The sequence below is a fragment of the Centruroides vittatus genome, unplaced genomic scaffold, assembly GCF_030686945.1.
Source record: "Centruroides vittatus isolate TY-2023 unplaced genomic scaffold, ASM3068694v2 contig_453, whole genome shotgun sequence".
NCBI classification, from domain to species: domain Eukaryota; kingdom Metazoa; phylum Arthropoda; class Arachnida; order Scorpiones; family Buthidae; genus Centruroides; species Centruroides vittatus.
This window is the reverse complement of record NW_027122249.1, coordinates 1282064-1294884: the sequence shown is the minus strand read 5'-3', so window position 1 is coordinate 1294884 and position 12821 is coordinate 1282064. Positions and strand designations below refer to the sequence as shown.

The 12821-nt window shown below is 31.3% G+C and overlaps 1 protein-coding gene across 1 annotated transcript in view; it reads right to left on the bottom strand.

Annotated features, from left to right (window-relative positions):
- Nucleotides 1-12821, bottom strand: part of LOC136977330 (ATP-binding cassette sub-family C member 4-like) — a 53745-nt gene that overhangs the window by 23022 nt on the left and 17902 nt on the right. Inside the window, exons 9-14 of the mRNA XM_067272797.1 lie at nt 12178-12264; nt 11787-11978; nt 7337-7431; nt 5357-5443; nt 5199-5295; nt 4597-4667 (exon numbers count right to left, since the gene is read on the bottom strand). Coding sequence (XP_067128898.1) covers nt 4597-4667; nt 5199-5295; nt 5357-5443; nt 7337-7431; nt 11787-11978; nt 12178-12264 — 629 coding nt within the window. The remainder of the gene's footprint in view (nt 1-4596; nt 4668-5198; nt 5296-5356; nt 5444-7336; nt 7432-11786; nt 11979-12177; nt 12265-12821) is intronic.

Here is a 12821-nt window from a genome sequence, read left to right as displayed (position 1 = left end):
TCACCATGTAATTTTAAATTAAAGGCGTTATTCTCTAATCATACGCACAGTAAATAAATAATTAGGTATTCTCGTCAAGTACAGTACTGTACATAGTTACTTGATAGTAACAGAATGAAATTTCAAAACAAAGAATAAGAAATATATCAAAATTAATCATTGTCACTAAACAAGAATGATCAAGCCTATTTGATTTGCTTCACAAAAGCAAATCAAATATTTTAAAAATAAATTTATAATAAAAAATAATTATTATTATAAATTTATTTTAAAAATAATAATAATTATTATTATATTAAATTTATTATAAATTTAATTTAATATATTATACTAAACTGAATAGTTTTTAAAATAGCTTACAGTGATCGTAAACGAAAATGTTCAGTTCCCATTGGCACATCCGCGTGGAAATGCGCAATGAATGGATTTAACGGAACATACACTTAGGTAACTGCAAAGCCTAACGTTAGGAATTTCTTGCTGATTGTGTTTAGACTTACATTATATTCCCTCCTCCGACCTTTCATAAAGAAAATTAGCCATCCAGTGACAACGTGAGCGGGCCTAACCGTCCCGACATCGGAAAAAGGAGTTTAAAGCTGTAAAGTCGACCCCAACTTCTCACAAATGAAAGATTCTATAACAAGAGGATTTGAGATTAATTAAACAAAAGTAAAGTTTGAATCGATTTTCAAAGTTTGAATCGAATGGATCGACAGAATATAATACTAGGTAAAGTGAAGTCAATTAAATGAAAGTAAAGTCGTTGCGCATGCAATGACTTTACTTTCGTTTAATTAATCTCAAACCCTGTTGTTGTAGAATCTTTCATTTGTGAGAAGTTGGGGGTCGATTTTATAGCTTTAAGCCCTGGTCACACTATGCGATTTCCAGCCGCGCGGGCGACTGCAACAGCGATGGCTGTTCCCGTTAACTAGTAATCCCCCCTCGAAAACCGGTGCGACTGCAACCGCAACTAGAAACAAAAAGTTTGTCCTACTCGCGACGGTTGCAAACGCGCATCCAATCAGAAAACGTCTTTGTGCCACGTCATACTTTGTGTTGTATATTTGTCAACATATCTTGATTATAACATTTGTATTAACTCAGTTTCAGTACATTTAAATGCTATATTTGATATAAATCAAATCTGAATTTATAAAAGTTATTGTTAGATTTATTTTAAAAAGTTTCATTACTTTTAATAATATACAATTGAATAAAATAAATGCTGATATAAAAGAAAAAAATATATCGATTATAAATGAATTAACCGCTATAACTTTCGGCATCCGAAAGCCTTAATTCATTCATCAGCTGGTGAAAGCACGATTGTTTAGCCCGTTGATTTTCATTTCGTCAAATTTTAACCCAGCACGAATGTTTTTTCTTATTTTTCTCTTCGTATATTCTCGCCAGCTCTAACAAAATTATCGCCTGTTTTCTTTTATTCATTCCAGAAAAGGAACTGCTTGCTATTTTAATAAGAAAAGTAGCTAAAATTCCGTAAATACTCTGAAGTAGAACGTAAAATGTCGGTAAACTCACGAAAGTAGACAAAAACAAGCTACTGTAATTTTATTGGTTTATTATAGGGTCACGTGTTTCCGAGTTGCAACGTCAACGAACAATGTGTGACCACGAGAAGACGCGCGTGACTCGCGCTTGTTGCGTTTGCAGTCGCCTACGCGGCTGGAAATCGCATAGTGTGACCAAGGCTTTAAACTCCTTTTTTCGATGTTGGGACGGTTAGGCCCGCTCACGTTGTCACTGGAAAGCTAATTTTCTCAATGAAAAGTCGAAAAGTGGGAAAATCGTGTAATTTTCCTTTCCTGTCAGATCTAACACCAGTTAAGAAATATTTACGCGTATTAACACGCGATAGTAATAGAGAGGTTGCGGCCGAAGTTTTCATCTCTAAAACGTGCACGTCAAACGTTGAGCGCCACCATCCTGTATGCCTAGAAGTTTGACAACGGCGTTTGGAACGTCAAGCACGATTCCAATGATGTTCCAAGCGCCATTGTCAAACATCTAGGTTTACAGGATGGGGACGCTCGACGCTCACTTTTTAGAGATGAAAACTTCGGCCGCAACCTCTCTAGAATTGTATATTATCTACTTCGAGCAACAGAGTCAGTAGGTACTGTACGTTGACAAGGGTCCAATTTTCGAAAACTATCTGGTTAACAGACATGTTAACAAATATCAAAAGTTTAATGAATCGAAATAAAGCAAAGGTTACACTTAAACTGCAGCTATAAGTCTATATGATTTAAGATATGAACTATATCAAATATCGAAGTACTTATACTGTAATTGACAGAGAGAGAGAGAGTTTACATCGATCTACGAATAATATCTCTGGTAGGTAGATAATGAGTTGACCTCTCGTAACATCTGTTCGTGGTTGAGAGATTCCGCGTCGGAGACGGATTTCGAAGGAGAGACAGGAGCTGGGACAGACTGAAGCTTGTCCTTGTTGCTTCTTAGAGTGTCCGCGCTGAACCTCCGGTGCGAACCCGTTATATCCCGACAGCTTCCCACCGAGTGTGAAAATTTCATCAGGTGATACTCTTTCACAGCTGCGCCCCGGCGGGCCGCAATAAGATTTTGTCACGGGATTATGACGACCTCGGCAAAGGTTTATTTATCTTTTGTTATTCAATTCTCACTACCATGTAATTGTTTAAGTGTCGCGATTCACACACATCCACACTCAGTAGTTATTGTTTGTTAAATAAACTTTCCCACCAGGAAAGGAGAGGGGGTCTCCCGAATCTCACACATTGAATCAAAATGAACTTTCAGTCCTGGCGTACACACTAAATACAATTAATGTAATATTTATCTATAAGGCCGAATAAAATCTAACGTGTTACAACGTTGTCCCCTTTTAAATCTTACTCAACCGGTGTCAACCAACGAGTTATTTTCTGTGATACTTTTATTTCTAATTGGTAAAGTGGTTTTAACCCTAAATCACTAAACTTAAATTGATGTAGCTGTGTCACTAATCATTTGACTGAGACTACAAATTGAAAACTTGTATATTTTACAAATCTCATTTATTTATTAAGAACAAGATAGCAACTCTTAAAAGATATATTATTAGCTTTTAATCAAAAATTTAGAAAAGCATATAAATTGAAATTAATTTTTCTCCAAAATTACAGGTAACCAATATCTTACGTTATTTTTTACTTACAATAATTTAGCTTTGCATTGTTTGATAATGTTTACATTCAGACGTCGAGAAATGCAAAAAAAAAAAAAAAAATTCGGGTATAATTTCTGTATGCATGGGTGACTGTTTGTTTGTTTGTGTGTAGGGGCATTATTTTTTCACTAACTTAAAAATTAAGCTTAATAATTCCTGTACTTTGTGTCGAAAATTTGTTAAATTTTGAAAGGAGGTTTGTTTATTAGGGAGATTGAAGCCATTAAATTTTGATCACTAAAGGTCGAGAGGGTGGAGAGATAAAGGAGGTCGTGCGTATCTCCAGTAGGGTCAGACTTAATGATGATTTTAGTTGTTATTAGGATTTACAATTTTTTATAAAACCCATCCCTACTATCAAAATTAAGCTTTTTACTATTTTTTAATAGTTAAGGACATAAAAAGTTTTTAAATAAAATATGATAACAAATGGCACAACCAAAAGTTACTGAAAAAGTTAGGCAAGTCGTTGCTGGAAGTTTTTGTATATTTATCGATAACTGCAATACTTTTTATTGCATTCAAATATGGTTTAGTTCTTTCTTCTTAATCTTTAGCCTCTACCTGCTAGTGACAACTTACTAAATTGTTTGTCACTATAATGTGCTTGTGTCCTTTCCATCTTTCAAACAACCAGCTTTTAATAAACGAACTCTTTTCGTTTCATTCTTGATCCAGCTAAATCATTTTTCTAACTTTCCAATATCCACATATGTCTAATACTCTAAATTACTAATATAAAAGATCACAATATTTATGTAAAAAATACGAATTGCTGACAATCCTTTAGCTATTATACAATTGATAACAAAAAAATTCTTGTAAATTATTCCCTTACGAAATGAGTGTTATATTGGTTAGCCATCAAAATCATAGCTCTAGCATTCAATGATTTGACTTAATATAAATATATTGACATAAGTATTGCTGAATAAAAGATGTATACATTCATTATAATGATTTATTCGTAAAACCGAATAATTCAATTCTGTAACAGTCATGTACCTCCCTTATTATTACATTTTTGGATTTTTCATCACAATTAATGGAAAGTGGCAAAGTTTAATTAAAATCTAGTGCTCAAGTTTTTAGAACGAATATAATTTTGTGCGCCAAATACAAGAATCTTCGCGGATGTACCTCCTCAATTAGAAATTCGTTATATATAGAAGTGCAGAAATAAAAATTAACACTTCAGTTATTCTATTCTAAAACTATTACCGACTTAACTGTTTAATAAATAAGTAACTCTTACTATATTGGTGTTGATACAATCTTCAATGTCGTCAAACATATCATATTGAGTACCTTCAAGTGATCCATCATCGTTGAAATGGGCACTCTCTAACTGCACACTATTTTTAGCGATATCTTGCCCTGACGAAATTCCTGTAAGCATTTCTTTATTTTCCATTTCATTGTAATTACCAATATATTCACATTTTCCCTGAAATATAATAGAAATATATATAAAACACAATTGCTTTTATGTAATTATTATATAAAAATGTTAAAATAGGTTAGAACGTATAGAAATACATATTTGTCTTCAAAAATTTTTTACCTGTTTACAAATGTCAATAGCATAGGTAATATGCTATTGAATTTATCGGTAATAACTATCTAATTACTTGTATATTTACAGATGCATTTTTAACTGGTGATGCAATCCCTTTTCTGTATTTACTGCTATGAATAAAACGAAAATATAACATTTTTCAAACCCGGCCGGTGTCTAAATGCATGTAAATTAATACACACTAGTAGATGGTCACGAATTCACGTTTGACCAACAAACTGGACAGTAGAAGTTTTCGAAGTTTCCATTTTTTGGAATATTGTCAATATATTTTGCCGTTCGTCACCCATATATATGTGTAACTTTTTGGTGGTTTATGTAATCAATTCAATGAATATGAAAGGTTTTTCTATTATTCTGAAATTTATAGGTTCGAATTAACAATGATATTATATATACCTTATTTAACACCAAAATTTTATTTCCAGAGTTTAAAAACTGTATTTGATGTGTAACCAGTATGCAAATCTTGTCTTTCAAATATTCCATTACACATCTGAAATGATTAAAAAGTTGAAATATTTTAAATATTCCAAAAATATTACGTAAATATTTACTTTTCGAATATATGTTTTGCTACTGTAACATCAACAGCACTCAGTGGATCATCAAGGAGAAATATATCAGCATCCAGGTATAATGCTCTAGAAAATATAAAAATATAACATAACCATAAAATAAATTTACAATAAAATGCAAAAAATATCCACCAAGCAGAAAACTAAATTTTATATTGATCTTTATATAATTGATCTCCCTGTTCTATTTTCGGTTAATGTTACCTATGGTTCCAAGATGGCGGCTCGTTTGATTCCAGCAAGGAAACAGGGGACGCACATTCTAACCTAACCTAACTTATTCTAATAATTTTGTTGGTAATAATTATGGTAATTTATTAGAATAGGTTAGAACGTGCGTCCCCACTGTTTCCCTTCTTCTATTTGCTGGAATCACAGACGAGCCGCCATCTTGGAACCATAGGTAACATTAACCCTATTTTCTTATCTTTATAATATATTTACTTTTAAAACACGTCTACGTGATAAGTGACAATAAAGTGAAAATGTTCAGAAACTCTGGCAATTACTCTTTTTCCACGAAAAAACAATTATGTTATGTTATTTCATATAATTTTAGATGCGGTGTTCTTATTTGTTGGGATGCTGTATTAATATTATTATCTTCTAATCACTTTAATCCTTTTAATTAGGTTGAATTTTCTCACAGCAAACATTTTGATTAGAAGATAATAATGTGGTAATCTATTAGCTGGAAGTGGGAGACTGACTGTAACAAAGTATAGGACACCGAAAGATAATACTTTTGCCATTAGAATACAAAATAACCAGACTGAAATAATATTATCTGATAAAATCAAAGAGATTTGACTTGCTGTTCAGCACAATGATTTGTTTTTAATTGTACAAAATTTACATTTCACTATTCCACAGCACTGATAGAAATGCACCGTAGAAACAGTTTAAAAATAAGAAAACGTTATTCATGGGGAGATAAATTAATGTTTCTTGCTACTATGTAATGAGTAAACTTCAAAGCAATATACAGGTATACCTCGCCTTACGTCGGTAATTGGTTCCAGGAGAGGCGACGTAAGACGAAAAACGACGTAAGTTGAATTTACTTGTCTCCGAATTTACTTGTCACTAGGCTAAACCAGAAATTACCATTTCCAGTTCTGTATTTTATTTATAAATGCATTTTTAATAATATATGGTTAATAAGAATCTATTTTAAGCTTACAAACAAATAAATTTTAGTTTTTAATATAGTACAGAAAAAAAGTAATCTAAATTTACAAATACATGTACTGTATGTATGTATAATACAGTACATACTTGTAAATGCAAATGTTTACAATTTGGTGATGTTTACACTACATCGCGGACTCTTTATTTGTGAATGTTGTTTCTCCATGACATTATAAAATAAGATGATTTTTTAAGGTTAAATAACAAATACAGTTATTAAAATTATTTTGCGATAGTAGAAAATAAACTAATTTATGTTAAATTTACCAATATCGAGTGGCACTGACAACGACACCAAATGGTAGATATTGGAACTGCCGTGGAAAACTCCAATAATGAGCACTTAAAGACCGCTAAATAAGACGACAACACAGAAACGCAGATGTTTTCATGTTTCGTTCTCTAAAATTTATGATGATTATATTAACATTTAATGTAAATGTACATATTTTAATATGATTTTATGTGCTTTTAACTCTTTTATAGTGATAGTACGACTTCAATATTTGTAGCAGACGGATGTAAAGTCGAATAAAATGACTTAAATTTGATTTTTATTTTTCCACATACTTTTTCGACAAACGACGTATAATCGACAACGACGTAACTCGAAACGACGTAACTCGAGGCATACCTGTATACTTATAAGCATTACTTGACTTATAGCCAAGTGTTAAGGATTATATTATATCTGCTTTATTTCTATTAAAATTGTACTGCTATATTAACAGTGATAAAAACATCATACTAGAGAAAGACTTATCTTACCTTGCTAGATTAATTCTTGCTTTCTGCCCACCGCTCATTATCACTCCTCTTTCTCCTACTATGGTCAGATCTCCTTTAGGAAATAAACAAATATCCTGAAATAAGTAAACGTAAAATACAAGATAATTATGTTCTACACAATATTCACTGACAATTTTGTTTAAACTAAATATAATTAATAAATATAAAGAAATTGCTTTTAGCCCTTTGAATAATTAAATTAATTAAAAATCTACTAATGTGAGGTAGATAATAAAGACTTATCACACCAGTGATAATAAGCACAAACTCCCAGGTATCAATAAAGTACATTTAATAAAACAAAAAGGAATGTACATTAAAATCAATTACATGAGTAATTAACATGAAATAACCAAAATGCATTTCGGATTATCGGAGTAATCTAACTTCAGTTGGTTTATATATATAAAAAATTATAATACTTAAAATTATACAAGATAAAGGAACCGCTATAAAGGTATGAAGTTTGAAGGTGGCATACTACAAGGTGCAGAGCGGTTATGAGGGAGGTATGGCACAGGCAATATCTGGAGAACAAGTAATGACTATCTTCTTAATGGCCTACCTTCATTCCATCACCTCTTAATAATCCATCTTACTACTGTTATGGTATGTAGATATAATTTGTTTTGTATAACATCATTATCTTATTATTCCGCTAATTTTAATACTGTTTATATTAGTAAACCTTACGTCAAGTTACCGTGTAACATTATGAAGCCGCCTTAAGCTTTTCTTCTCTGCACCCATTCAATGTTCAATGATCATACCTTTATAACGTTTTTCTTTTATATTGTATAATTTTAAGTATTATAACCTTTTTATATGAAAAACAACTAAAGTTGGACTAGCCTACTCCGATAGTCCGAAATGCATTTTGGATATTCCATGTTAATTACGCATGTAATCGATTTTTTAATGTACACTTCTTTTTGTTTTATTAAATGTACTCCATTGATACCTGGATGTTTCTGTTTATTATCACTGATATAGTTATTTACCTCATATTAGTAGATTTTTAATTGATAATTAATAAATCTTTAGAAAATAAAATAACTTGCAAGTACAGCCAACAGTTAATTTAAATTATCAGGGAAACAGTTATTAGTTCGCTTTATCGAATATCCTTAGTACTGATTTTTAGGGTGAAGATCAAATTTGAATAATTTAGTGAGTTAAGGCTTAATAGGCGAGTGAAATCTCTCAATTATAATATTTTGAATTAATTTACTAAATAAAGTTAACTTGTTTTTTACATGAATTTAATTTTATTTAATTTTCTAAATGAATTTCAAAGCAGTCGAAATGAAAAAGAGACGATTTTTGCAAGTTACGTGTTGAGCAATAAATCAGTATTTAGACGATACAAAGCTAGAAGAAATTCCTTATTTTTTCTGTTGAAGATAGCGTGGAAGAGTAGAAAATATCTTTCGGTACCAAACGAGTAAAACGAGCCAAGCATGCAAACCTGGCATCACAGAATGCACTTCTCAGTATGGAGACTAGCACGTGTCCAGACACGTTCTAGTTTCCGTATTGAGTTCACAGATTTAAGAGTTCATACATTTAAAAGAGTTGGTGTCTGTACATTTAAATTTTTATTTTCAAAGTACAGTAGAATGTCCACTAAAACCAGATGTTTGAATTGCATGTTGAATCCGTATTTGTTTACTAGAAGAAAATCCATTCTAGTCAAAAAGGAACATTTATTACACATCCACTTTCTATTATTCATGTTGAAATGTGTAAAAAGCAACAATTAATGGAAATAGGGTTATATCTTGGGAGTTGTAAAGGAAACTTAACAGTTCAGTTTAATAAATTCTGGCATAATTTTTCTTTACTTTATCGCGTGAAAAATAACATTATGACAAAGAATTTCCTTTATCAATGTTTGTTTTAAGGAAAGTTTACTCTATTATTAAATCCTCATTATTGCATTAATGGTTTAACGTAGATTTGACAGACAGACTCAGAACAAGACACTTTTTTTCTTTCTTAAGACCCATATCCGCTGTAAACAGATATCAATTGAAAATATGTTGTTTATTTCACATTACATGGTAAGTTATTAAATAATCGGCATATAATTTTTTTTAAAGTGTTCAATATGTATTAATCTTGGAAATTATAAATAAAAGAATTGCCCAAATTACACGGCTATTATTCTTCGTAATACATAAATAATCCGCAGTTGTTTCTTTTGAATTTGACAATTTCCTTTTTGAGAACACCAGGAGTACCCTTTCAGTCAAACCTATCATCAATGTCAGTCCTAATCGGGGAGTGAATTGTGTAAAATGAATTATGGCAGATTAAAGTTAAGCCCTCTATCAAAAGTAGGTTGGTTTCTGATATTAATTGAAATTTGAGTTATCCACAGCAGAAAATGGCTGTTATTGACTCTCAGAATTCATCAGCAGAATGTCTGCCAATTTTTTTCAGAAAATGATTTCATTCATTTCTAAATGAATGATTTCATCGAATCAAACGAATCATTCATTCATGCAAAATTTCATTGATTTCGCGCTTATTATTTTTACTTTTATCAAAGTTGACTCAGTTTCATAAAGTCTCTCTCCCAATCAGCGCCGGATTAAGCCTCTAGCGGGCCTTAGACAAAATTTAAATTGGGGCCCCATTTAAATAAGTTGCTTCTAAACAAATCTTATATAATGTGACATTAGCGTAGCTAGCATGGGTGACACCCGGTGCGGATATCGTGGTGTCACCCCAAGTCACACCGTAGTGTCACCCTTTTTAACTCTTTTATAAAACACTATTGAATTGTAATATCTTCGCACTCGAGCAACTTGAACGCTACATCGAATATGCGATGTCGCGACGTATAAGTTTAGATTTAGAAAATAAATCATAACCATACATCAGTACTACCACGAGAGTCGGCCCTAGGAATATTTCTAGATGGTGCGAGAGATCTCGTGGCGCACATTACTTCTGACGCACGGGTGGCTGTTGCCCTTTTTTTTTTTTACATAATGGCTAGTCGAGCGGAGCTTAGTAGGAATTGTTAAATACAGCCTTTTCTGTCCTATCTAATTTTTTAAATAATTTTTAACTCGTTTTGAAACAGAGAAATCTTCTGCACTAAAGCCGGGCCCCTCCGAATTACGGGCCCTAGACATTTGTCTGCTTTGCCTATTCGATAATCCGGCCCTGCTCCCAATACTAGATGGATACTGCAATGAAAACATTCCAGTGTCCATCTAGTATTGTATAATGCAGATAGCATATGACTACAGTTTAAGAATGAAACTGTAAAATATTCTTTAACAAGTTAAAGAAATCTTAACAAACAATGACATTGAAGATGAAGCGTGATGTTCGATAAGTGATATATACAAGAAACATAATTTATTCTATGGTCTTCAAAACACAAGACATATAAACTAAAAATCATAGATATTTTCGTGTGCATACCATAAATAAATGTTAATTCGTATTTTTGTAAGTGCAGAAAATGCAGTATGCAAGTTCAATCATGTATGCATGAATGATTGAATGGTGAGAGATTACCTGTCTGATACAGAACAGATTGCCTGTGAGAAAATTCTAATGCTGGCTGATCCGGATTCTATTCAAGTTTCCCTAAAATAATAAACTAACGCGTTCTCCCCCAGCTATCTAGCATTCAGCTAACTATTTAATGCATATGCGACTTTTTAATGATGTTCCATTTACTAGTTATAACTAGAAAATGTCCGCGGTGATCTGAAGATCAGCGTTTTGCATTTACTGAATCGAGGCGTTTTGTATCCAGTCATTTTGATTGGCGTATAATATGAAAAAGGTAAAAAATCTCTACAAACATACACATGTAAATTTGTCCCCTACGGAACTGGATAGGTAATAATGCTGTTGAGTTTATAAGAAAACTTGATTATTATTGTGTTTAGAAACAAATTTATCATAATTACAACTGCAGAATGAAATACATAAAAGAAATTGCTCTTCATGCACAAAAATAATTTATCTTATCATTTCACAAGCCTTATTTTTATGATATAGGCCTAATTACTTCTCATTATTATTAAGTAATCAGTTAATTAGTAATAGCACAATATGATCATAATTATCAATATTATTACATTTCGATAATAAATTATATTTATGCCATTGTGATATTTAACAAACACGTAACTAATAGATAAAATTAAAAAGTATCATTTTTAATTTATAATGTTTTTTAACTGATAAATTATAGATTTATCGTAGTTTTATTAGTTGATAGTTTATTTCATGCGTCTTTTTCAAGAAAACATGCATGAAATCTACTAATCTGATACGTTAATGATATACGTAAGGAGAAATTTTCGTTTCATTTCTAGTTGTTATCAAATTAGTTTCCCTCTTTAATCTATATAACACATCTAAACTATGCTAATAACAAGATAAAACATTTTCTTACTTTATCTAGGGCCGTGATATGCAAAACTTTTTTATATTTCTCTTCATCATATTCTTCTCCAAACAAGATATTTTCTCTGACAGTTTCGTTGAATACCCAAGCTTCTTGAGAGGCATAAGCAATCTTCCCTTTCACTGACACATTACCAGATCTTATGGGGATCTCTCCCAACATCGACATTAATAAACACGTCTAATGAAAGTAATAGATCGTTTGATTATTTAGTGTGAAATATTTTGTATGATAATTCAAGTAAGTAAACATTTTGAATGCATTTACGAGTAAATACAGTAAAATAATACATCTCAATTAATACATGTTTTTAAAGAATACAAGAATCACAAAAACAATATAATTAATTTATGTGAAACTGCAAAAACAAAATTTTTACCTTCCCTGATCCAACAGGCCCTAGAACAGTTAACAATTCTCCAGGCTGCATGTTTAAAGATATTTCATTTAGTGTTGGTTCGGTTTCCTTGTAATACGAAAAAGTTATATTAAATAGGATAATCTTAAAACTTGTAAATGAAAAATTATTACATTTTATAAACTAATTCATGATAATGTCGTTATTTTATTATTCAAAAAAGTTAGTTAATATCTTAGCATTTACAATAAATTCTTAATGACAAACAAATAAACACGTTATAAAAATTACTTTTCCAGTAAAATTCAATAATCAAGTACCCTCTAAAATGTAGGGAGTATTCGTGAATTTTCTGAGAATCGCATTTGATGATGTCACGAATTCATTCAGTGAGTCCAATTACTGAATATGTCTCCCCTCTAACTGATCCGGCTTGCTTTACATATAAGTGAAGAATATGTACCCAGCATTATTTTATAATGAAGTTGTGAATATTTTTGATATTTAATGCAATAAAGGCTCAATAAAGAGATACATTATACAGTAGCCATAAAAAGTTAAGCACGGATCACAAAAACTACAATATTTTGAAAACCACTTAAATAAATTTTTGAAACATTTATAGGGTTATATATATATATATACTTTAGTTATACATTTTATAC